Raw genomic sequence first — 27,786 nt, 5'->3', positions numbered from 1 at the left:
ATCCCCCAAACATAGTTTAAAAAATTCAATAGGTGGGGGGATCCCCAGGTGGCTCAGTGATTTAGCACCTGCCTTTGGCCCAGGGCATGATCCTGGAGTCCCTGGATCGAATTCCGCATCGGGCTCCACGCATGAAATGAAGCCTGCTTCTCCCTCTACCTGTCTTTCTCTCTCTGTGTGTCTCTCATGAATAAATAAATAAAATCTTTAAAAAAAATTCAATAGGCAAATAATTCATTATACTTGTCCAGATCTTGCTGTTGCTGTTTCTTCATTCCTAACCTTCCAAGTTTCTGTCTTAAGAGCTTTCTTAGCAGTTACTTTAGAGCAGGTCTGCTGTCGATGACTACTCTTAGTTTTCTTTCATCTGAGAATATTTATTTCACCTCTCATTTCTGAGGGATATTTTTCACTAGTTACAGAATTCTGGATTAATGATTTTTTCTTTCAATGGTTTTAACATGTATTTCATTTCCTTCTGGCCTCCTTGGTTTTGATGAGAAATCTGTAATGATTCACACGATTTCCTTTTATTTAAAAAAAAATTATTTAAATAGATTTTATTTATTTATTTATTTGACAGAGTACGCACGCAAAAGAGGGCAGGGGGCAGGCCGAGGGAGAGGGCGCCACCTAGGCATCCCCATACTGTTTCTGTTTTTCTCTGGCTGCTCACAAGAGTGTTCTTTGCCTACAGTTTTCAGAGTTTGATTATGACCTGTTTGGGTAGGGGTTTCTTTGTGTTTATCTACAACTTATGTGTTTGTTGAGCCTTTTTTTTTTTTTTTAAAGACATTTGAGAGAGAGAGAGAGAGTGAGAGAGAGAGTGTGCGCACATGCATGCAGGGAGATGAGGGAGAGGGAGTCTCAAGCAGACTTCATGCTGAGCCCAACACAGGGCTTGATCGATCTCATGACCTGAAACCAAGAGTTGGACACTTACCTGACTGTGCCACCCAGGCACCCCTGCTGAGAGCTTTTTTTAATCTGGGTTTCACCAAATTTAGGAACATTCCAGCTATTGTTTCTTTAATATTTTTTTCTGTAGCATACTTATCCTTCTCCTTTGACTAGAATGACATAAATGTTAGAACTTCTGGTATTGTCTCACAATTCCCTGGGAATTAGTGAATTTTTCTAATCTCTATTGTTCAAACTGGATCATCTCCAATGAACTATCTTTGAAGCTGACTATGCCCTTATCTTTACTCTCCTTCTGAACCCATCCAATGAGGTTTAATTTTTGTTACTGTATTTCTCAACTATAAAACTTCTATTTAGTTCTTCTTATATCTTTTACTTTTTGTGAAGAGTTCCATTCATTTCAGGAGAATTCACACTTATTGGAAATATTTTAATAATAGCTCCTCTGAAATTCTGTCACATAATTCCAATATCTGTGTCATTTAGGAGATGGCATCTGCTGACAGTCTTCCCATGCAGTTAAGATTCTTCCAGGTTCTCTGCCTGTCAAGTAACTTGGGACATTTTCAAAATTATATCAGACTTTGTGGTCTCAGGTTCAGAGTCCCTTCCTGCAGTATCTAAAGTAATGGGTGTACCTTAGTTTTCATGCTTCTGTTTCCCACTCTGGTTTCAGCTCGCATATTTGTATTGTTAAAAAGAAAACCACAGGCCCCAAATGCCGTCTCTTAGGCCAAGTCCCCAACCTAGGACTTAATACCTAATCTAACTGCAGTTTCAACTTCCTCCAGAGAGGCAGTCTTAACTAGTCAGCCAGAAGTTTTCAGGTCAGTGCCAATGAGTGCCACATGGGCCCTCTCTACCCACCAAAGAAGGCAAGGTAATCTGCATCATAAGAACCCCTGATCTTGGGATGCCTGAGTGGCTCAGTGGTTGAGTGTCTGCCTTTGGCTCAGGGCATGATCCTGGAGACCTGGGACTGAGTCCCACATCGGGGTCCCTGCATGGAGCCTGCTTCTTCCTCTGCCTGTGTCTCTGCCTCTCTCTCTCTCTCATGAATAAATAAAGAACCCCTGATCTTCCCACTAAGAGAAAGAGATCTTGTCTGTAAGAGTCCTTTTCATTTGCTAAAACTGTCCTGCCCCACCCTTCTTCCTATAAAAAACCTTCCATTTTGTACAGCTCCTTGGAGCTCCCCTCCACTTGCTAGATGGGTTGCTGCCTAATTAATTTTAATAAAGCCAGTTAGATCTTTAAAATTACATGGCTGAATTCTGTTTAACAGATTTGATGGCGTCAGGATCAAAACAGAACTTCAGGCAGAATCTAAGGACAACAATAAGCAGGCATAGAGACCCTTCAGAGTTCATCTTTCTTGCCATGTCTTAGGGCCTTTGGTAAGGTCCCTCTCAGTTTTAGCTCTGCTCTTTCTGCGTCCAAGCTACCAATCTGACTCTGTAGTAAAGGGTTAATGTGTCAGGCTAGACTGACAGGAGGTTCTAAAGGAGTACCAGTCTTTAATCCTTGGTTCTGCCCACATTTCCACCTTGGAAGCCTTTCCTAGTTCCAGTCCATGGGCTGGCTTAGGATGTATTTCATTTCCTTCTGGCCTCCTTGGTTTTGATGAGAAATCTGTAATGATTTCTCAACTATAATTGGGAATTGCTGGTAGTATACAAAGACTTGCCTTGGCTTTAGCCACGCACAGTGATATGTTTTGGTTACTGCTAGTATGTTGAGGTGCATGTTTGTTTTGTGTAAATAAAAGTTATTGTTAGTGGGGATTTCAGAAACTGAAAAGCCACAAGAATGGCTGGTCAAAGGTCAAAGCATTCAAGGGCTATTAGAGCAGTTGCCACCTAACTCAAAGACTCCCAATGTTAGTACAAGCTGGTCAAGGAACAGGTGAGATTGACACCAGTTTCTCCAATGGCCTCAAGAAAACTTCCATGCAGTGAGGTACAGTGAAAAACCACTCATGAATCTCAATCCCACAGCAAGTCCCTCTTTGGTATTAGTTTGGCTCTGAGAAACCCAAAGGCCTAGTTAAAAGAGATGGGATTCTTATATCTACAGAATTGAGTGTGTCATATTCTGGTACACCTGCTTATTTTATGTCTAAGAACTATAGTCTGGAAGTTATAGATACCTAGCAAGATTTATTTATTTATTTATTTTTTAAAGGGGGTTACTTTTTATTTATTTATGATAGTCACAGAGAGAGAGAGAGAGAGAGGCAGAGACACAGGCAGAGGAAGAAGCAGGCTCCATGCACCGGGAGCCCGATGTGGGATTCGATCCCGGGTCTCCAGGATCGCGCCCTGGGCCAAAGGCAGGCGCCAAACCGCTGCGCCACCCAGGGATCCCACCTAGCAAGATTTAAAAAAAAAAATTTTTTTTAACTAAAACAACGAAAAAAAAATAAAAATAAAAATAAACTAAAACAACGTGGAATTAAAATGGCTGTTATGAGGAACATTGACTTAGACAAGATCATTCATTTAAAAATTGCACTTGAAAGCAAGGGTTGCCTTGGCAACCTGTTTTCATTGGCAAGGAGCCTCCAATAGATTTCAAAATTCCAAAATAGTTTCATTAAAAGATTCACGTCAGGGCAGCCCTGGTGGCCCAGCGGTTTAGTGCCGCCTTTGGCCCAGGGCGCGATCCTGGAGACTGGGGATCGAGTACCATGTTTGGCTCCCTGCGTGGAGCCTGCTTCTCCTTCTACCTGTGTCTCTGCCTCTCTCTCTCTCTCTCTCTGTGCCTCTCATGAATAAATAAATAAAAAAATATATAAAAAAAAGATTCACGGCAAAAAGCTAATGAAAAAGAGCAAAGATATCTACAACAGGACTACTAAGACTGATGTAACTCCTCCTGCTCCCTTCTGTCCTTTGAGTATCCCTCTTAGTAAGCTTCCATTCTGAACCACCTTTCCATTCTGAAGAGACAGTGACTTTTGAAATAAGACAAAAGTCTTATTTTTGTCTGGTGGCTCAGTGGTTGACTGTCTGCCTTTGGCTCAGGGCGTGGTCCTAGAGTCACAGGATCAAGTCCCATATCAGGCTCCCTGCATGGGGCCTGCTTCTCCCTCTGCCTGTGTCTCTGCCTCTCTCTCTCTCTCAAGAGTAAATAAATAAAATCTTAAAAAAAAAAAAAAAGTAAGACGACTTGGGGCTACCCGTGATCCTCTCCAGTTATCTCTTATTCCTTGCTCTGAGGCTGAACTAAAGGCCATAGTTAAAAAATTTCTTAAAACTGGGGAGGACCCTCAAGAGTTTTTGTAAACAGATTTCCTGAGCCCTACTGAGAGAAGGAAAATAAAACTTCATGTTGTCCCTTTGTATCCAAATCCAGAGCCAGTAGATAATGAGCCTTCCTCTCCTGGGAATAGCTATTTCCTTTTTGGTTTTTTTGGTTACCTCCTAAGAACATGGCTTGCCTTTCTGCCTGTCTGGTACATGAAGCTGTCTGTTCTTTCTTTGGCTGTCTTTAGGAATAATTCTAGATCTTCTTAAGATAGTACCTTTCACTCCCTCACTGAGGAGGCATTTTGGGTCCATGACGTTGTCAGAAATATTTACTGGTCCTTGAACTACTGTCCTAGCTCTTTAGGCAGCTGAGAACGTTTTTTTCACCTAACATGCATTTACTGGATGCCTACTTATTAAGGCCTAAGGCCACTCAATGCCAGACTTCTGCTGTCATGAAGTCCTTATAATATGGCAACAGCCTACTTACTCCTAAATCAGAGAAATTAAGATGAAGTAGTTAGGGCTACGGGAAACCCAAGACAGGCCTCTGGGTTCTTTCCCACTTTTTGGCAAATCTCATTTTTTGGTTTTTACATTTCTTTATCCCCTCCCATAGTATGCTTAAGACTCAAACTATAAATAAACCTGGTGTGGAGACTTATCTATAAGACTGCAAAAACAGTTTACCATCATTTCCTAACCTGTCAAGTTCATAATCCTGGAAAAGCTTTTTGTTTCCAGAGGCTTCAAACCTCTTCCTTCCAACCACTTTGAACACCTGCAGCTGGACTTCATTCATTTGTCATCCAGCATGGGTTATCGATATGTTCTTGTGATAGTATATATGTTTTCTAGAGATAGACTGGTTTGCCAATGTGAGGGCATTAGTCTTGTGGCAGGGGAAAACAAAAAACTTTAGAAAACGTGCTTCCCGCTTGGGCTATACTTTCCATTGAGGCACGCATTTCACTGAGCAATTCATTCAAGCCTTGATAAAGGTCTTATGAACATCTTGAAATTATCACTGTCCCTAACAGTGCTCGCTTCGGCAGCACATATATCACTGTCCCTAACATCCTCAACCAGGCAAGGCTGAAAGAACTAATGAAATTCTCTAAGCTTGTTGAAACTGCTGGACTCCCCTGGCCTAAGATGTTGAAACTGCATCTGCTCAAACTCACTTCACAGGAGACAGTTGCCAGTAAACCGCTATTATTGATGTACAACTTTCTGCTGATTCCCGGCTGTCTTGGGCTAATATAACCAGTTACTGTAAGTCTTTAATGTCTTATACTAAAGCGTATCATCAATAGGTTAAAGGATCTTATCAAAGGATCCTATTGGTCACAGTCTGGAGCCTGGTGACTGGTATTTTGGAAAGGTCATAAAAAAAAAAAAAGAAAAAGAAAAGAAACAAGAAACAAAAAACAAAACAGAAACAAACACCCAGCTCTCAAGCCCTGTTGGAAAGTACCTTACCAAGTACTCCTGACTACTGATACTGCTGCAAAACTAAAAGGTAGCTTTGGGTACACACCACACAGCTAAAGAAGGCCCTACCAGACACCTGGTCCTATACAGATGCTGAAGATCTCTAAATCAAACTGTTAATAGAGAAGTAGCTTACATCAAGGTAGATTACTTCCACCCACTTTTATTGCATTATTTGCTGCTAAAGCAATAGCGAAAACTCTAGCCAAAGTTGTCCTTGGTAACAGAATAGCTCTTGAATCAGGTTTTAGTTGAGTAAGGAGGTGTCTCTGTGCTGTGGCCAACACCATCTACTGCTGGGCCTGTATTGATACATTTGGGGAAGTTGAAAGTCAGTTACAAAAATCACAGAACAAGACATTTGGCTTAAAAAAGGTGACTCCTTCCAGGAGGACTTGCCTGATTTTGATTGGGGACAATGGCTCTAAAGGTACACTCCAAATATTGATATTTTTTCTACTTAAACAGTAATTGTAAAGTGTGAACTGTATTCTTCTCAAAAGTTTTAAATGCATGTTCATAGCTGCTAAACCACCAAACAAATAATCTCATTTAAGAATGAAACACAAAGAGAATGTGAACCTGAAGTTGTGACCTGTGAATATCACAGAGATTAATAATAAGTCTGGGGCAGCCCCGGTGGTGCAGCGGTTTAGCGCTGCCTGCAGCCCAGGGTGTGATCCTGGAGACCCTGGATTGAATCCCAAGTCAGGCTCTCTGCATGGAGCCTGCTTCTCCCTCTGCCTGTGTCTCTGCTTCTCTCTCTCTCTCTCTGCATCTCTATGAATAAATAAAATAAAATCTTTAAAAAAAAAATAAAAGTCTGGCTATCACACAAAGGGACAACAAAAACCACGAGAACTTGAGTGCTGAAAGTAGCACTAATGCCTTAAAATATGATCACATCTCTCAGTTAGCCTGAGTGTTTGATCAAAAGGAAGGAACTGTTTAAAAGAAAACCACAGGCCCCAAATGGCATCACTAAGGCAGAGTCCCTACACTGGGGCTTAATACTTAATCTAACTACAGTTTCAGCCTCCCCCTTCAGAAACGTAGTCATAACTAGTCAGAAATTTAATAATACAGGAAACAGCAAATGTTGGAGAGGATGTGGAGAAGGGGGAGCCCTCTTGCACTGTTGGTGGGAATGCAAGCTGGTGCAGTCCTCTGGAAAACAGTATGGAGATTCCTCAAGAAGTTAAAAATGGAACTACCCTAGGACTCAGCAATTGCACTACTAGGTATTTACCTCCAAAATACTGATGTAGTGAAACTCAGGGACACCTGCACCCCAATGTTCATAGCAGCAATGTCCACAATAGCCAAACTGTGGAAGGAGCCTCGATTACCGAAAAAAAAAGGGGGGAGGGCAGCCAGGGTGGCTCAGTGGGTTATTGCCGCCTTCGGCCCAGGGTGTGATCCTGGAATCCGGGGATCGAGTCCCACATTGGGCTCCCTGCATGGAGCCTGCTTCTCCCTCTGCCTGTGTCCCAGCCATTCTCTTTCTCTCTCTCATGAATAAGTAAATAAAAACTTAAAAAAAAAAAAAAAAAAAAAGCTTTTAAGATCTTATTGTTATCTTTGGTGTGCTCCAGTTTTACTTAATAAGTTATACTTAGATTTAGGTTTAATTTATCTTGTTTGGGACCTTGCTTTCTGCAGCTGACAAATTCATGTCTTAGAAATTTTGGTCATTTGAGAAAGTTGCTGGCAGTGCTCTTCTACATTCTAGGTCATGTACTTGGGAGTTCCATCTCCCAGGTCCCTGATTCTCTCAGTTATACCTAGCTGCTGTGTAACACTGAAAATTCCTCAACAGTTTTTAGCAATTATATTTTTCATTTCCAGAAGTTTTATTCAGTTATTTCTTAAATTCCCCAGTCTCTTACCCTAGGTATTAGGGTTTTGATTCCTTCTTTATGTCTTTAATAATTTTAATTACACGTATAGTCCCTGGTAATTTTGCTATCTAAAGTTCTTTAGTAGGACGTTGGGTGACTCGGTGGTTGAGCATCTGCCTTCGGCTCAGGGCGTGATCCCGGGGTCCAGGGATCGATTCCCACATTGGACTCCCGCATGGCGCCAGCTTCTCCCTTTGCCTATGTCTCTGCCTCTATGTCTCTCATGAATAAGTAAATAAAATATTTATAAAAAAGAAAAAAAATAAAGTTCTTTAGTGGTTTAATTCTATTTATTGTATCTTCTACTGCTTGCTAAGAGTGGATTTACTGGGTGCCTGGGTGGTTCAGTCAGTTAAGTGTCTGTCTGCCGTCAGCTCAGATCATGATCCCAGGGTTCTGGGATGGAGCCCCGCATCAAACTCCCTGATCAGTGGAGAGTCTGCTTCTCCCTCTTCTTCTGCCTGTCACTCTGCCTACTTGTGCTTTCTCTTTGTCAAATAAATATCTTTAAAAATGAAATTTCTGGTTATGAGCTCATTTTAGTAGTGTTTCTTTTTCATCCTTCCCCTCTGCCGAATTCACATAAAAAATTTGTTCGTTGTCTACTGAGTCCAAATTCTCTAACATGGTAATAAGGTTTTAAGAAATTTGGCTCTTGTTTACCTTTTCTTGCTAAACCTCCTCTTCCTTAAGTTCCCAATTTCCAAAACAGGCCAACCTCTTTCATGTCATACTTTGATTACACTGTCCGTCAGCCTAAGCTCTTTTCCTGCTACCAAACCCCTCCCTGCCCCTAGCTCACAAAACTTTTCAGATTAGCGGTGGTCCAAATGACATCTTTTATGAAGTCCTTCCCATATTTATCCCGCCAGGCAGGAATTACTATACCCTATACAGAGTTCTCTTATAACTTCTTAAAAAAAAAAAAAAGTTCATATTATAACATCTTTTATAACATATCTTAAAACATTTCTTATAAAATCTTACTGCATTTGTTTATATGCTTTCAAAGACAGTATTTCATCCTTTTCTGTCTCCCTTTCTTCCTGCCTTTTAGCTGTTTCATTCAACAAGTAGTAATTGAGCATTTACTCTTATATGGTCACTTTGCAATGCAAAAAATTATTTAAGAGCATGTCCACTCCCCACCCCCAGCTTTTAGTTTATTTCTTTTTAGTAATCTCTACTCCTAACGTGGGTTTGAACTCATGATCCCACAGAACAAGAGTCTCATGCTCTTTAGACTGAGCCAGTCAGGCACCCCTGGCCCATGTATTATTAACTGGAATTCCACCAGGATGAAATACATACTGTAACAGGGTCAGTAAAAAGAATGCACCAGAAGAAAGACTTAACTTGGTTTTGGGAGTTGGAAAGAAAGTAATCAGAAGGCTTCCAGGAGGAAATAAGGCTTAAAGTATGTGCAGAAGTTACAAAGAATGCAGAAAAAATGTGTTTTAGCAAAGCAACATGGCCCAGAGTTAGGGAGCTAAGAAAGGGAACACAAACTAGTTCAATTCCTAAAATCTACAGTCCTTCCACACTGCTACTAAAGTGAACTATCTAAAAGTAAGTAGAGACACCTAATACTTTACCAGAAGAGAAGACTAAATTCCTCTTCAGGACAGCAACTTAGGCCCTTCATAATCTGGCTCAAACCTCTCTCTTTTAACATTTCCCATCTTATACAGATACACCCTCTCTCTTTATATAGTTTGCTTTGCACAGCACCATTTGGTGTAATATAAGACATGTGGGATTTGAAACATGAGCACTCACCTGTAAGATGGGCGCCGTGCTAGAATCCCGTGGGCTTTCTGTGAGGAGCCTATGCTGTCTGATGAGTCCTGAGACTCCTCACTTTCTGATAAAGATGATACCTGAAAAACAGAACTGGTTTTACGTTGATGAACAATGCGGGTGGAAAACAATTTAATTTTTACTTTCAGAAAATATGTTTTGTCTCTTGCCAACTAAATGCATTTGTCATTAAATCTAAGGTCTAAGAGAAAGGAACAAAAGAAAAAGCAAAATTAATTTCAGAGGCCCAAACTAATTAAAGGAACATATAATACAGCATGCTCAGAACTATGAAGAAAGTCTATCCCTAAAATAAAGCAATACTATTTTACTAGAGTTATAAAGACCAGTCTCTGATTTCCATTGTATTGCTAAACTGACCTCCATTTTTTTTTAAATCAATAATCTGATTTGGATTCTGGACATGCTAACTTTGAAATGCTATTAGAAATCCAACTATTATCAAATTATGATATAATAATGTTGCAGAGACTGCTAAATATATGAGGCTTTGATTCAGGGAAGAAGTCTTAGGGCTAGACATATAGACTTGGTTGTCACAGCTCTTTAGACAGTCCTTAAAGCTGTTCAATATACATAGAAGAGGACCAACAACAAAACCCAGGAACACTCTACCATGAACAGATTAGGAAGAAGGGGAAGGAACAGCAAGACCAAGAACAAGCCACCACTGAGAAGAAAGAGTACCACGTAAGTGACATGTCCTAGAGAACTAACAAAACCAGTGTATTAAAAATAAAAAGAATGATCAACTATGTCAAGGGATGCTCATGGGTAAAGTGAAATAAGGCCTAAGAACAGATGAGTCGGTTTAGCAAGATGGAGGTCATGGCAAGGGCAGCTATAAACATATGTAACTTAGACATCTGTACTATTAAGCTTTCTCTCACTTCACAATTAAATGAGTTAATACACATAGGGCACGTAGTGCATGGCATATAGCAAGCACATACTAAATGGTAACTATTAATAATAAGCCCTTTAAAATTATGTCAACAATAACCATGTGCAAGTTTTAAGTCATAATATCTTACAATTAAGAAAACGTTATTTTCAATTTTTAAATTATATTAAAATTTCCAACATTTGTTTAAAGTTGTACTGTGGGATTTGATTTCATCTTTATTTATTTATTATTTATTTATTTATTTATTTATTTATTTATTTATTTATGATAGTCACAGAGAGAGAGAGAGAGAGAGAGAGAGAGAGAGGCAGAGACACAGGCTGAGGAAGAAGCAGGCTCCATGCACCGGGAGCCTGATGTGGGATTCGATCCCGGGTCTCCAGGATCGCGCCCTGGGTCAAAGGCAGGCGCCAAACCGTTGCGCCACCCAGGGATCCCTCATCTTTTTTTTTTAAACATTTTATTTATTCATAAGAGAGACAGAGAGAGGCAGAGACACAGGCAAAGGGAGAAGCAGGCTCCATGCAGGGAGCCCAACATGGGACTTGATCCCAGGTCTCCAGGAACACACACTGGGCTGAAGGTGGTGCTAAATCGCTGAGCCACCCAGGCTGCCCCCTGATTTCATCTTTTTTTATTTTATTTTATTATTTTATTTTTATTTTTTTATTTATGATAGTCAGAGAGAGAGAGAGAGAGAGAGGCAGAGACATAGGCAGAGGGGGAAGCAGGCTCCATGCACCGGGAGCCTGATGTGGGATTCGATCCCGGGTCTCCAGGATCGCGCCCTGGGCCAAAGGCAGGAACCAAACCGCTGTGCCACCCAGGGATCCCTCATCTTTATTTAAAAAAATAAAATAACCCGGGGCAGCCTGGGTGGCTCAGCGGTTTAGCGCTGCCTTCAGCCCAGGGCATGATCCTGGAGACCCTGGATCGAGTCCCACATCAGGCTCCCTGCATGGAGCCTGCTTCTCCCTCTGCCTGTGTCTCTGCCTCTGTCTCTCTCTGTGTCTCTCACGAATAAATAAATAAAATATTTAAAAAAAAAATAAAAAAAAAAATAAAAAAATAAAAAAATAAAATAACCCAAATGGGCTTCTAGAAAGGACATAACAAATCAATACTTTTACATTACTATCTACAGAAAGCCTTCCCCTAAATGAATCATACTTAGATCTTAAGTTTCCATAGAAACTTGTTGTACAATCTATAATCTCCTTCAAAAACAAGTTCTAGTGTACAACTACTTATTTATATCTAATATTAAATCTGTATCTTTTGGCAGAAAAAGATGAACTGGTCATGACCTGTAATAATTAAGAAACAGTAACATAATAACTTAGGGTAATAATTAAGAAATATGTGTCACTTCTATATTTCTTCAAGCATCATGAATATACCATTTTTTTAAAAAAGATTTTTATCTATTTACTCATGAGAGACACAGAGACAGAGACAGAGACAGAGAGAGGCAGAGACACAGGCAGAGGGAGAAGCAGGCTCCATGCAGGGAGCCTGACGTGGGACTCGATCCTGGGTCTCCAGGATCAGGCCCCGGGTTGAAGGCGGCGCTAAACCGCTGAGCCACCTGGGCCACCCGAATATACCATTTCTAACCTAAACCTTTTACTGGTTTACTGTCCCTAAATTTATTCCATAGTCTCAGAAAATAATTTCTGGAATTAAGGGAAAATTTATATAACTAAGATAAAATATTTTTCTTTAGTGACACCACTGGCAAGTAACAGTAAATTCTTCATATAAAAACTCAAAACTCCATGCAGTTGCCACCTTTCATCAGGAAAACCACATAAAGACACAGCTGTAGAGCTGATAACACTGCCAGATACTAAATAGTCAGCAGGAAAAAATGGCAGATGGCCAAAGGCGTTTTGAGACTCACTGGAACCAGAAGATAAAATGGGGACAAAGATTAGAAAGAAAAAAGAACCCAGGATCGCTCTTTCCTTCCTACTGCTGTCAGGCAGTAATATGAAGGCAGATGGGTATAAATAAGAACTTGTCTCTGCTATGAGAGACCTCTCTTATTTGACCCCACAAAGCATAAGGTAGATACTTTTATTACTTTGCTGATACTACCATCATCGCCCTTGCTTCAGAATTCTCCTTTTTATGAACGATACCACTGGGACAAGAAGGTGATTTCCTTTAAGGAAGTCCTTCATTTCTGAGCAATAACTTCCCCAAATTGTCTTACTTTTCACTGGGTAGTCTATATATGAAACTAGAAATCCTCAAACTTTTCTATTTTCCTCATTTGTCCTACAGTCTTATTTTCTAAGACAACTTTATTATCTTGGTTTATAATACTGTAACTAAAGCAGCTTCGACGTGTCCAAAGACTCAGGGTATAAAAGTCCCCTCTCTTAACCACTAAGTCTTTGAATTTTTGTACCGTTTGCACGTGTGGTGGGTGAATTACAGAAGACTGAGCTGTCTGGATGACCCCCTGAACCTGTACTTGCTCTCCAGGAAGAGGTATAATTGTCACTGGCGCAGATCCTCTTAATGCCATCTAAGAACAAATAAAAATTCAATTAACAAATATGTATTATACCTATGCACATAAGATAGCTGAGTTCTTAACACTGGAAAACATATTTCAGAGCTTATTATATTTAACCACATCTATTAATCAAACATGAGGCACCTTCTATGGGCCAGAAACTATACTAGGGGGTTGACCCTACAAACAAATTACAACAAACCGAATAAGAGCTATAATAGGAGAGGACAAATAGAAAACACTGTACCACGGGAGCCAAGAAAGGCTGCTACTTCATCTGGGTGTTGAAGCATAAACAATTCCCTGAAGGTGTATATGAAAGTGGGGGTTAGAAGATTTTGGATAGAGAACTGTGCAAAAACACGGAAGCTCTTTAAAACATGTTGATCTGAAGAGATCTGACTGAAAACCATTCCAGAAATCCAGAGTCAAAAAGAGAGAGAGAGATAGCAACTTTGGGTAGTGTTTTTGAAGAAAAATATTTAAAAATATATAATACAATCATGAGCTTATAATTTATTTCTATGGAAATCAGACAGGGTTTTGCAGAAATACCATAATAAAATGCTAAACCAAGAAAAGGCCACCAGTCATCCTTCAAGGCTAAACTCAAGTTCTCCCTCTTCCAAGAAGCTTTATGTTTTCAGTTAACAGCTATCTCTTGCCTTCCTGTGGACTACACTGGTTCATACCATTCATCTTGCAGTTAAATAACAAAATCCAAGGCTGCTTTCTCAGGTCCTGTAAATCAACTTCCTGACAGCTCCCCTTCTTCTCTTTGCATAAAGCCCCCAAAACAATACCTTACTCCCTTCATTGAAGGTTCTTTTCCCTTTCCCAAGATGGGATTAAATTCCAGTCTTATCATTCCCCCAAATCTCCAGGCCATGAAGTTTGTATATAAGATGTTATCCAGGTACCAGGAACTGCAAACTCAGCACAAACAACTCCATCACCCTCTCCCATAGCACACTAAGGGACATAACCAAATTCTAGTACAGCTTTTATCAGCTTAAGGCCATGTTCCCAGATGACCCCAACCCCCTCAAAATGCCTAAGAAAGCTCAATGTTGCCAAGAAAATTTATTGTTCCAGTGAAAACCTGACTACAAGTTCCTGACCTCACTTTGCTTAGAGCATTTACTTTAGAAAACTTGCAGTTATAAATCCTTTCTCTGATCCTTGAGATATAAATCTTCTATAACCCAGAAATGTCTTTTCTTAACCTGGGAACCCTCCATTTGAAATGTAATCATCAGAAAGAATTATGGCCCTTGTCTCCCAGTCTCTGTGGAACAGCAGAAGCCTAACTTCTAAATTAGCAAACATAGATGGCCGTATCACACTGACCAACCTCTTAACCTAGTATCTCCCGTATTTTTCATTCAGCACACACCAGCATTTAAAAAGGTTCTCATCTTTTGTTTCAGTAGATGTGAACTCAATTTATGCTGCAGTCTCTCTTCCCTACTGCATTAGGCTAAATGAAACCTGTCTTGCTACCTTTAACACCTGTCTGTCTCTCTTTCTCTTTGACAGTATCTCAATAAGGTGATATAAAAATTAAAGAGTTAAAATAGAATTCACAAATCTTAAAAACCCAGTTCTAGAGTTACCATTACACTCAGATAAAAAAATCAATGCCCCCTTACCTTTCAGACCCCAAATGAAGCCCATCACTCAACTAATGGGGAGAACTTGTGGGGTTTTTTTTTTTTTTTTTTAGTATTTTATGTATTTATTCACGAGAGACACACACAGAGAGAGGCAGAGGCATAGGCAGAGGGAGAAGCAGGTTCCCTGCAGGAAGCCCAATGCGGCACTTGATCCCGGGACCCCAGGATCATGCCCTGAGCCAAAGGCAGACGCTCAACCGCTAAGCCACTCAGGCGTCCCGAGGGGAGATAATCTTAAGCAGGTTCCACACCTAGCATGGAGCCTGACAGAGGGCTCAATCTCATACCCTGAGATCACGACCTGAGCTGAAATCAAGAGCTGGATGCTTAACAGATTGAGCCACCTGGGCACCTAATCAAAGTCTTCTGACTCCACAAAGGCACATAGGCTTTGGAGACACAGAAAGACTTTCAGCTAAAGGCACTCATTAACTCTGTGATGCTAAGCAAATTATTTAATCTCTCAGGACCTCAGTTTCTTCCTTTGTAAGCAGAACTAATACTAACTTTTTCAGTTTTTTTTTTTAAAGATTTGTTTATTTATGAGAGAGAGAGAGAGAGAGAGAGAGAGAGAGGCAGAGACGCAGGCAGAGGGAGAAGCAGGCTCCATGCCGGGAGCCTGATGCAGGACTGGATCTGGAGACTCCAGGATCGGACCCTGGGCCAAAGGCAGGCGTCAAACCGCTGAGCCACCCAGGGTTCCCCAGTTTTTTTTTTTAAGATTTTATATATTGGGGTATCCCTGGGTGGCGCAGCGGTTTGGCGCCCGCCTTTGGCCCAGGGCACGATCCTGGAGACCCGGGATCGAGTCCCACGTCGGGCTCCCAGTGCATGGAGCCTGCTTCTCCCTCTGCCTGTGTCTCTGCCTCTCTCTCTCTCTCTCTCTGTGACTATCATAAATAAATAAAAATTTTAAAAAGAAGATTTTATTTATTTATTCATGAGCGACACACAGAGAGAGGAAGACACAGGCAGAGGGAGAAGCAGGCTCCCCTGAGGGAGCCCAATGTGGGACTTGATCTCTGAACTCCAGAATCATGCCTTGAGCCAAAAGCAGAGCCCAATTGCTGAGCCATCTAGGAATCCCTCTTTTTCACAGTTATAATGAAGTTTAAACAAGTAATAAGGTAAAAACAAAGAGTGTGGAAAAAAAGGTGAAAAGAAGGGCCTACAAATATCTCTTACTTGTATCCTGGCTCAACCAACTGCTGAAAAATGAATGTGCGTGGATTATGAGGAAGATGCTAGAGTAGAAGGATCCTGAGCTCATCTCATCCCACAGATACACAAAGATAACAGCTACATCTGTGCAACTAACCCTGAACATGACCTGAAGACTGGCAGAACAGACCTTCATAGAGAGGAGCAGAGAGGTGGCTGAAAACCAATACCCCTGAGGAGACTGACCACAAACGGGAGAAATACCACAAGCACAGAGAAGAGGACCATACCCCACCCCAGGAATCCCATGCTTAGGGACCCACATTGGGAAGACAAGTCTCCATAATGTCTGGCTTTGAAAACTAGTGGGGCTTAACTGTGGGAACCTTAAAAATTGGTGGGACTTAATTCAGGGTACTTTAAAATCTGGGCTTAATGCTGGGAGAACTGGAGGGAGACAGGAAATGAAGTCGCCATTGTTAAAAAACCAGCAGAGAAAGTAACCCTGCTTGAGACACAGCACAGAAGCAGTAATTTGAAAAGAGCCTGATGTATACGAGAGGAGTTATATTTATTTTCTAAAGGAGCAGGGATCTTTGAGAGACTTCTCCAAGGACAAAAGTGATGGTGGCTGCCATTCCTCTTCCTCTTCCCCAGCCAACAGTGCTGGACACTTGCACCATGTGTCCCACCCCCATGTTCCAGCAAACATGCTCTATCCATCTGCATGCCTCAGAAGGCATCCCTTCAAAGCAGCCCCAGAAGAGACTGATGCTACTCCAAAGTGACTCCTGCCCTGGGGAGAGGGGAAGATAACCACACACCAGTGTGCACACACTTCCAGCAGCAAGCCTTTTAGCTGGTCACAAAGGGAGAAAATCCTGCCCATTAGTGTGTCCCCAATGTGACAAATTGCAGACATCTACTCTGACTGCTGACCCACCTATCAACCAAAACCTCTCAGGGGGCCAAGCACAAGGAAAGCCTTTGGTGGGCCTGCAGCTGCGGCAGAGAGACTAAATGCAGACAGCTCGCATGGCTGCTGACCCCGCCTATCTATGGAGGTCTCTCACACAGACCCTTCAATAGTAGAGACCAAACTCTGTCCAGTGAGCCCACAGCAGAAAAAGTGGGTCATTGCAGTCAACTGGGTTGAAAGCAAATGGGGCTCGGCCACAATAGGAGGATGCACAAAGCCAACATACACAGAAGACATCCCTAGACCGGGGATTCTGGTGATAAGGGAGCATTACGCTACAGGGCACCATAGGACCTTTTATATACAAGGCCACTATTTTAAGACCAGGAGACAGAGCAGATCTCTGTAATACATACAAACAAACAGTGAGAGTGAAACAAAATGATGAGACAGAGGAGTATGTCCCAAAAGAAAGAACATGACAAGACCACAGCAAAAGAATTAAAAGAAACAGAGATAAACAATATGCCTGATAAAGAATAAAGTAATGATTATAAAGATATCCGCTGAACTTGAGAAAAGTTATTTTATTTCATCAAATAGAGAGAAATGAATCCCAGCCTAACGTTAAAGAAAGCCATCTAACCACAGGGGAAGAAAGCAAGAAAAGAAGTAACAGAGAAGGACTACAAAAACAACCAGAAAACAAGTAGCAAAATAGTAATAAATACAGACCTATCAATAATTACTTTAAATATAAATGAACTTAATGCTCCAATTAAAAGACAAACGGTTAATGTATGGATTTAAAAAAAAAAAAAAGACTCACCTCATGGTGCCCACAAGAGACTCATTTCAGACTGAAATGAGACATGCAGACTGAAAGTGAAGGGCTGGAAAAACATACCACGCAAACTGGAAGGGGTGGAGGGAAGCCAGGGTAGCAATACTTAGACTTTAAAACAAAGACTGTAGCAAGAGACAAAGAAGGGTACAACATAATGATAAAAGGAACAATACAATGAGGACATAACAATTGTAAATATCTATGCACTCAACATAAAAGCACCTACATAGACAAATTGACAGTAATAATAGTAGAGGACTTTAACACCCCATTTACATCAATGAAAAGATCATCCAGACAGAAAATCAACAAGGAAACTGGTTTTGAATGACACTTTAAACCAGATGGATCTTACATATACACAGAATGTTCCATCTAAAACCAGCAGAATACACAATCTTTTCAGTATACGTGAAACATTCTTCAGTACAGATCACATTTTAGCTCTCCCCCTGCCAAAAGTCAATAAATTCAAGACTGAAATAACAAGCATCTTTTCCAAACACAACTGTATGAAACTAGAAATCAATTACAAAACAAAAACAAAAACAAAAAAAGCCTAAAAAGAATACTATGCGAAGGCTAAACAAACGTGCTACTAAACAATAAATGGATCAACCAAGAAATCAAAGAAAAAAAATAAAAAATACATGGAGATAAATGAAAATGAAAACACAACTGTCCAAATTCTCTGGGATGCAGCAAAAGCAGTTCCAAGAGAGAAGTTCATAACAAAACAGGCCTACTTCAAAAAATAAAACAAAAAACCCCTCAATAAACAACCTAACCTTACACCTGAAAGCTAGAACAGACCCCAAAGTTAGTAGAAGGAAATAAAAAAGATTAGCTCAGAAATAGATGAAATACTTGAAAAAGAAAGAAAGAAAGAAAGAGAAAGAGAAAGAGAAAGAAAAGAAAAAGAAAAAGAAAAAGAAAAGGAAAGAAAAGAAAAGAAAAGAAAAGATATGAGGGAAGCCTGGGTGGCTCAGCGGCTGAGCATCTGCCTTTGGCACAGGGCGTGATCCCAGAGTCCCTGGATTGAGTCCCACATCGGGCTCCCTGCATGAAGCCTGCTTCTCCCTCTGCCTGTGTCTCTCTGCCTCTCTCTGTGTCTCTGATGAATAAAATCTTAAAAAAAAAAAAAAAAAAAAAAAAAAGCAATGAAACCAGGAACCAATTCTTTGAAAAAATAAAGCAAAATCGATAAACCTTTAGCCCAACTCATGAAGAGAAAAAGAGAAAGGACTCAAAATCAGAAATTAAGGGAGAAGTAACTGACACCACAGAGTTACAAAGGGTTATAAGAGACTGTTATGAAAATACATATGCCAACAAATTGAACAAACTAAAAGGCTGATAAATTCCTAGAAACATATAATCTTCCCAAATAATCAGGAACAAACAGAAAATTTGAAGAGACTGATTGCTACTGATATCCTGTCAGTAATAAAGAAACTCCCAACAAACAAAAGTCAAGGACCAATTGGTTTCACAGGTAAATTCTTACTGAACATTTAAGAGTTAACACTTACTCTTTTCAAACTATTCCAAAAAAATAAGAGAGGAAGAAAAGCTTCCAAATTCACTATATCAGGCCAGCATTACCCTGATACCAGAACCAAAGACACTACATAAAAAAACAACTACAGGCTAATATCTCTGCCTCAACAAAGTATGAGCAAACTGAATTCAACAATACATTAAAAAGAATCATTTTCCATAACCAAGTAAGATTCATTTCAGGGATGCAAGGGTGCTCAATATTTGCAAATCAATCAGCATGATATATCATATTAACAAGAGAAAGGATAAGAGCCATATTATCATCTCAATAGAGGCCAAAGAGTATTTGACAAAATAGAATACTTATTAAAGTTAAAAACTCTCAACAACGGGGATTTAAAAGGAACATACCTCAACATAATAAAAGCCACATATGAAAAACCTACAGCTAATATCATACTCAATACTGAAAAACTGAGCTTTCTCTTTAAGATTGGGAGCAAGACAAAGATGTCCACTCTCACTCAATATAGTTCTGTAAGTACGTTTATTGCAGCATTAATTACAATAGTGAAAGTATGGAAGCAACCCAAGTGATCACAGACAGATGAATGGAAAAAGAAGATGTGGTATGGAATATCACTCAGCCATAAAAAAGAATGAGCCCTTGCCATTTGTGATAACGTGTATGGACCTAGATCATATTATACTAAATAAAATAAACAGAAAGACAAATATCATGATTTCACCTACATGTAAAATTGAAAAAACAAACAAGACTCTTAAAAAATATATGTGTACACACATAATAAATATCAGGGAATAAATAACAATTAGGAAAATTTTAAACACTAAATGGATATTTGGTGATATTAGGGAATGGCTTTTTTTTTTTTTTTAAGATTTACTTATTAGAGAGAGAGAGCATGCAGGCATGCTATTAGGTTTAAGCTAATAATCTCTTATTTTAAATATGTTTGAGGGGATCCCTAGATGGCTCAGCGGTTTGGCGCCTGCCTTGGGCCCAGGGTGTGATCCTAGAGTCCCGGGATCGAGTTCCACATCGGGCTTCCTGGATGAAGCCCACTTCTTTTCTGTGTCTCTGCTTCTCTGTGTGTGTCTCTCATGAATAAATAAAATCTTAAAAAAAAAAAAAAAGTCTGACATTCTCCATAATACATTTTTTTGTAAAGTATCCAGCACAGCAGTGATTGCAATAATGGTTGACCCTGTCTGGCTCCAGAGCCCAGTGCTCTTTTCCAAGACACTCTCTCCTGGTACCAAGCAGAGTGTTTTATAAACTCTCACTCTATATGTTCTCAGTTTGCTTCCAACACATTCAATATATTTGTTTTGCTTTTTCATTTCAAGGAAAAAGGCACTGCCTGTTCTGACATTTGAAATGCTGATTTAATGATTTGTTAATAACTATAATAGCAAACCCTCAAGATCAGGGTATCTGCTCAGTTCTTAATGGACTGGAGCCATTAACTCAAAATATGAATGAAAAAGAAACTGAACCAGATAATTACATCTTTTGTTATTTAATGTAAAGATCAATTCACCATAATTTTGTGGCTTTAAATTTTTTTCTCTAGTTAGCATATGCTGTACTTGCTCCAAAATGTCACTCTTCCTAAGTCTCAAAAGATTCAAATGATCCTTAGACAGGATTTACACACATGGGTAAATAGAACTGATAGGATAAAGAATTCACACTCAATTGCATGCTTTTAGGAGAATGCCAAATCCATTTATCTCCTGTATAATCATCTACTTATTAATTTTCTTTAAAGTATCTCCTTTGTAAATTCAAATATACTTAAAAAGAAAACCTTTTTCACTCTAAATAAAAGCAAATACCACTTGCCATAACTATATGGTAACTATAAAAATAAATATAATGAAAACAATGTTAAAATTCTATTCTTAATTTAAAAACCAAACAAAACATAGTAATTTGGTTTTTTTCTTTAAAGATTTTATTTACTTATGAGAGACAGAGAGAGACAGTGAGTGTGTGTGTGTGTGTGTGTGTGTGTGTGAGAGAGAGAGAGAGAGAGAGAGAGAGAGAGAGAGGGAGAGACACAGGCAGAAGGAGAAGCAGGCTCCATGCAGGGAGCCCAGTGTGGGACTCGATCCCAGTCTCCAGGATCACGCCCTGGACTGAAGATGGCGCTAAACCGCTGAGGCACCCGGGCTGCCCAAAACATAGTAATTTTAAAATACCTACTAAAAAAATCCTTACCATGGTCTACAAAGTCCTGCACAGACTGGCTCCTTCCCACCTCTCCTACTTCATCTTAAAACCATGTTCCCCTAGTTCTGCCCACAGTGGAGCCTGACAGTTCCTTTCACTTCTGCTCCCTCTCAAGGCCTTGGCATAAGACATTCATTCATGTGTCTAGAAAGGTCTTCCCTTCCTTTCCCCAAAGTTAACACCTGCTCATCCTTCAGATCTCAATTCAAGCATCATTTTCTTAGAGAAGCTGTCCTATTGCCCACAAGTCAAATCACTATTATATAGGTTCTCATACTATCCTATGCATGATCCTTTGTATTTCTCAGAGTTGTTATACTTTTACATCTGGTCCATGTGTTGTCTCTTCCACTAAATAACAATGCTATGAAGAAGAGGAGCTTGCCTCTTTTTGCTCCACACTGTATTCTCAAACTGAGGTCTTAATGCCAACTGGCACATTTGACGCTAGACAAGTATTTTCTGATTTCGGACATTATAACCTAATGAAGTTATTACTATACATTTTTCTGGCTGTATCTTTGACTTTCTAACTTGAATTCTACGTTTCCTCACCTCAGGGCAAGGTGGAACACAAGAGATGATGCTAACTTTCCTATCTTCCCCATGTCAATATGATCAGGGAGAAATATTTTCTGCCCTAGGTTTAGTAGGGCCATTCTCACAATCCATCTTGTTCCAACCAATGCCCTAACTTTCAAATAAGCAATCTGGTATCTTTGAATTCAACCCATGACAATAAAAATGTTCATCCATATACCACTTAAAGAGATGTGGAGTACCGGGATCCCTGGGTGGCGCAGCGGTTTGGCGCCTGCCTTTGGCCCAGGGCGCGATCCTGGAGACCCAGGATCGAATCCTACATCAGGCTCCCGGTGCATGGAGCCTGCTTCTCCTTCTGCCTATGTCTTTGCCTCTCTCTCTCTCTCTCTGTGACTATCATAAATAAATTAAAAAAAAAAAAAAAAAAAAGAGATGTGGAGTACCACCAGTGGTGGGATATATACTGTATTTTGAGAAACACGGCACTAGAGAATTGGAGTAGGGGTCGGGGTGGTTAGATAAGCAAACCTAGGCAACATTGTGTTTTGAATATCAGGAATAAGTTTCGATTAAACAGATAACCAGACCCAGTAAGTATTAGCTCTGTGCCAGGTGATGTGCTACACCTTCAAAATAAAAAAGGCAACAGTCACTGCCCTCAAAGTCAATCACAAAGAAACCAATTAAACAGCTTTATATATACTGTTTCAGTACACATATGCCTCAACATATGGCATTTATTTGTTCTCAAAAGCCTAGCTAAAAAAGCAAAATTTCACATACCCTCACTCCCCAAAAGTATGAGAGAGTGTATAGGGGTAATATGTGGAAAGAGAGGAGATACGCATGACAAAGTTTAAAAGAATAAAATCATCTAATTTTCTGTTATCTAGGGAAAAAATGATGGGAAGATGGAGAAGGCAGGACAAAAAGGATACACTCTTATATCCTCATTGACAGTCAATTTTCTATGGGTCTCTAGGTTTCTCCATGTCTTCTGAAGAGAGGCAACTTTTGTTCTGGACTATCTTTTCAAGGATGTTTATATGGTGAACAGCTTTGGAAGAGAGGTAGGTCTCCTTCAGGCCAAAGGGCAGATTTGTTTGCTGTCCAGAATAAAGGTAATGTCTCCTCCAGGTCAAAGTTTGGACAAGTGTGCTAGCAGCTTTCTTTAGAAGTCTGGGGCTTGGGATCCCTGGGTGGTGCAGCGGTTTGGCGCCTGCCTTTGGCCCAGGGCGCAATCCTGGAGACTCGGGATCGAATCCCACATCAGGCTCCCGGTGCATGGAGCCTGCTTCTCCCTCTGCCGATGTCTCTGCCTCTCTCTCTCTCTCACTGTGTGCCTATCATAAATAAATAAAATTAAATTAAAAAAAAAAAATAGAAGTCTGGGGCTTCTGGGACGCCTGGGTGGCTCAGTGGTTAAGTGCCTGCCTTTGGCCCAGGGCATGATCTGGGCATCTGGGAAGAGTCCCACATCAGGCTCCTTGCAGGGAGTCTGCTTCTCCCCTCTGCTTGTGTCTCTGCCTCTGTCTCTCTCTTGTCTCTCTCATGAATAAATAAATAAAATCTTAAAAAAAAAAAAAAAAGTCTGGGGTTTCTTAAGTTTAGAGCCCTCTCAGCAATGATACTCCACGGTACTCTGTGCAATTTGGAGGGCAAGGGGAATTGAAACAAACGTGAAACTCATGCTATTTGCTATAACACGAATTATACAGCCCCTTTTCTCTGAACCAGGATTCTCATGTCTTCTGCCGACATCCATGAAACTGAGACACTCTACCTTATTAGCTTGCAGACAGGGTAAAATGTCAGACTTTTCATATTTCTTGACACTTCTGTGTCCTCTGCTTCACTTACACTCTGAAGACTCTAGATTCTAAATCACCAGGGCAAAATCTGAGATAGGGCAAGAACAAACAGTAAACAGAACTGCTTACTGAAGGTAGATTTGAATGCTCTCAAAGGAGAAGAGGACATGAAAGGCCAGAGGTTTTTCTAGGTAAAAATAGGAAACCCCTATTAAACTGGGACTTCCAAAGGGCCACATCATTCTCAGAGTAAGGTAACAGAAGCAAAGTTGTATGGACATGGGGAAGAGAACTGAAGGCATAACTAGTTCTCCAGCAGATTACAGCCTTAATGCATTATTTAGATGGTCAAAAAAGAAAAAAAGAGCCTCAAACCCTGAAAAATGTTCCCTAGACACCTGATTAACAGTGAATTTCTCCTGGAGAAAGGCACTCTCATCTTTGGCCACAAAGAATTCCCATGAGCAATTTTTCAAGATCAACAGACAATAAAGAATAAAAAATAACCAATCACACGAAGTATCATGAGCAAGAAGATACAGCAGGATCAGACTCATATTATTATAAAACAATTATGCTTACTATATTTAAAGAAGCAGGTTATTTTTCAAGATAAGCTTCAAAATATCTCAGGCAAGAGAAAACTACAGTAGATTGGAAAATGAACCAGATATACATTAGACAAAACTAGAAGGAGAATCAGTACACTGGATGACAGGAAAGAAATTATATGAACTGCAACACAGAGACAGATGCAAAACACATAAAACATTAAGAGACATGAAGGATAGAGTGAAAAGGACAAAAAGAGCTGTTCAAAGGCAAAACCTGAAGAGATAATGGCTGAAAATGTTATATAATTAATGACAGACACCAATTCATAGATTCAAGAAGCTTAGTATTCCCATGTGAAATAAAAAGAATTCTATATATAAACACAACATAACAAAAGGTGGAGAACACCTGAAGATAAAAAGACAACTATAAAAGCCACCAAAGGGAAAAAAAAAAAGATTGATTACCTTTAAAATAGTGATAGTCTCCTGAATTCTCAAGGGCAACAGCAGAAGACAGAAGCTAGAACAAACATATTTTAAATGTGGGGAAAAAAAAAAAAAAGTAGAATTCTATGCTCAGTGAAAAATACCTTTTAAAAGTGAAGAGATAGGTATTTTTATCAAAAACAGTCACCATCACCTGCTGACTTACATCAAATGAAATTCTAAAGGAGTAGTTCTCAATCAGGAATAATTTTCACATATACACACATCCCCACCCCCGGGACATTTGTGGTTGTCACAATATGGGGTGCTGCTGACATCTAGTGGGCAGAGGCCAGGAATGCTGTTAACTATCTCCCAATGCATAGTATCCAGTGCCAAAGATCTCTAGTGGTCAAGTTCTTTTTTTAAGATTTTATTTTTATTTATTTGTGAGAGAGAAAAAGAGAGCGAGCACGCACAAGCAGGGGGAGCTGTAGGAAGAGGTAGAAGCAGGCTCCTCGCTGAGCAGGGAGCAGGCCTTTGGGCTCAATCCCAGGAACCTGGCATCATGACCTGAGCCAAAGGCAAATGCTTATTACTGCCTTTGAGCCAACCAGGCATCCCGCTTAAATTTATGTAATCCAGATTAAAAAAAAAAAAAAAAAACCTCAAATGAAATCTTAGATATGTATGAAGGAATGAAGAGCAAAGAAAGTGATAAATATGTGGGAAAAATAATTTGGCTGCAAGAAATAAGTATGATGTTTTATGGCATTAAAAGAGAAAAAGATAAAATTAAGTCCCAACAAGGGTAATAAGTTAGAAAGAGGATATATGAAAATAATTGTTCTTAGGTTACTGGACTGTCTGAGAATAAAGGTATTAACTTTAGACTTTATTACTAAAAAGATGTGCTATAATTAGGATAATTGCTAACAAAGTGGTAATCAAGTTTATGTGGTCCAAATTGATACAAGTAATGATGGGACAGAATGAGAAGAAATGATTCAAAAGAAGACAAGGAGGAGAAGAAAAAGGAACATGGAACATGTGGGCCAAAAAGCACAAAGTGAGACGGTAGGTCTAAACTTATATATATCAGTAATTACGTGAAATGTACATGGACACGGACCAAAAGTTCTGTTAAAATTCTAGAAGACTACAATAGCATACTATTCAGCCATAAAAAAGAATGCAATCTTGCCATCTGTGACAACATGCATGGACCTTTAGGACGTTATGCTAAAAGAAATTAAGTCAGAGAAAGACAACCTGTGATCTCACTTACATGTGGAATAATCTAAAACAAACAAAAACCCTAAGCTCAGAGAACAGACTGGTGGTAGTCAGAGATGGGAAGTGGGAGTAAGTGAAATGGTGAATGTGGTTAAAAGGTACGAACTTTCAGTTATAAAATAATTAAGTCATGGGGATATAATGTACAGCATAATGACTACAGTTAATAATACCATATTGCATATTTGAAAGTTGCTAAAAGTAAATCTCAAAAGTCCCCATCACAAGAAATAAAATTATAATTATGGTGATGTTAACAAGGCTTACTGTAATGATCATTTTGCAGGGTATACAAATACTGAATCATTATGTTGTACACCTAAAATTAGTATCATGTTGTTATATCTCAAAAACAAAAAACAAAATGCCAAACCCAACCAAACCAAAACCACAGTGAGATACTACTATATATCCACCAGATGGTTACAAGTTAAAGAAAGGAGGAACATACAATACCAATTTGGGCACTTAGGTGGATCAAGTTTTCATATAGTTAAAAATATATATATTTATTTATGAGAGAGAGAGAGAGAGAGACTGAGCACGCAAGCACACGCAGGGCACGGGCACAAAGAGGGCAAAAGAATCTCAAGCAGACTCTCAGCTGAGCATGGAGCCTGATGTTAGGGTCTCAATCTCACGACCTCGATGACCTGAGCTGAAGGCAAGAGTAGGACTGGGCCACCCAGGGGCTCTAGTTCTCATACACTTCTGATGGTGTTATAAACTGGCACAAGACCGTAAAACCGTTGTCAGTCAGTTACCTTCTATAACTAAATATTTGCATACCCTATGACCAATTATGTGCAGCATAGACATATACAAGAATATTTATTAAGCACAATTTACAATATCTAATAACTAGGGGGTGGGGGAGTGGGGAGTCCAGGAGACTAGATTAAAAAAAAAAAAAATCTAGCTATAGTCTGTTAACAAGAGATACATTTAAAATATAAGGACATGGGGCACCTTGGGTGTTGAGTGTCTGCCTTCAGCTCAAGTCATGATCCCAGGGTCCTGAGATGGAGTTCCACATCTGGCTCCCCACGGGGAGCTTGCTTCTCTCTCTGCCTGTGTCTCTGTCTCTCTCTGTGTCTCTCATGAATAAATAAAAATCTTAAAAAAATTAGACTTTTAAAAAAAAGCATTTCTAGAAATAAGGATACAAATAAAAGGGACAATTCTCCTGAAATATATACAATAATTTTAAGCCTACAATCAAGTGCCTTCTTAGTGCAGTAGGCAGGCAGACAGTCTCATAATCTAAAAGGCCCTAAAAACCTACAATCATGCAACAACATGGCCTTTAACACACAATCACATAGCAAAAACTGAAGGACTACTGGAAGAAATCAGTCAATTATATTGGAACATTAATACATTTCTGTCAACCATTGAACATGCAGACAAAAGTGATAGATACAGAAGATTTCAAGGACAAAATCAACAAACCTGACCAAATCTATAGAGCTCTGCATTCAACAACCACAGAATACACCTTCTTTTCCAACATGCACTAAACATTTTTTAAAAATTGCCATAGATTCTATGACAGCAAAATTGTATTGCAAATTAGTTCTTGGTTTATTAATTTTAGGACCAAAATTATACATACTCTATTACTTCATGAAAAGAGACATTAAAGAATCACAAAATTGGGATGCCTGGATGGCTCAATGGGTTAAGCGTCCAACTCTTGATTTCAGCTCAGGTTATGATCTCAGGGTCATGGGATCAAGCCTACATTGGGCTCCATCTCCAGTGTGGAGTCTGCTTGAGATTCTCTCTCTCCCTGTCTCTACCTCACCTCATGCACTCTCTCTCAAAATAAATACCATCTTAAAAAAAAACCCCACAGAACTGCTTCTCAAGTAAAAGACTCAAAATTATATCCTTATTTAGAAAAACACACTGAATACAAAAAATTTGATACAAACTCAGTATTTTTTATTTTTTTATTTT

General features: G+C 39.7%; 1 protein-coding gene across 12 annotated transcripts in view; it reads right to left on the bottom strand.

The window, feature by feature from the left end:
* The window catches only part of ATF1 (activating transcription factor 1), an 83,002-nt gene that overhangs the window by 18,530 nt on the left and 36,686 nt on the right, over positions 1-27,786 (bottom strand). For 6 of the 12 annotated variants that reach the window (XM_041736182.1, XM_041736188.1, XM_041736177.1 and 3 more), the window contains 2 exons: positions 12,715-12,834; positions 9,350-9,450 (listed from right to left, as the gene is read on the bottom strand). In XM_041736182.1, coding sequence (XP_041592116.1) covers positions 9,350-9,450; positions 12,715-12,834 — 221 coding nt within the window. The remainder of the gene's footprint in view (positions 1-9,349; positions 9,451-12,714; positions 12,835-27,786) is intronic. The other 6 variants (XM_041736186.1, XM_041736183.1, XM_041736187.1 and 3 more) reach the window with 1 other exon arrangement.

Source organism: Vulpes lagopus, chromosome 21, assembly GCF_018345385.1.
Source record: "Vulpes lagopus strain Blue_001 chromosome 21, ASM1834538v1, whole genome shotgun sequence".
Classification (NCBI taxonomy): domain Eukaryota; kingdom Metazoa; phylum Chordata; class Mammalia; order Carnivora; family Canidae; genus Vulpes; species Vulpes lagopus.
Note: the sequence above shows the minus strand (reverse complement) of the source record. Positions and strands in the feature narration are given on the sequence as shown.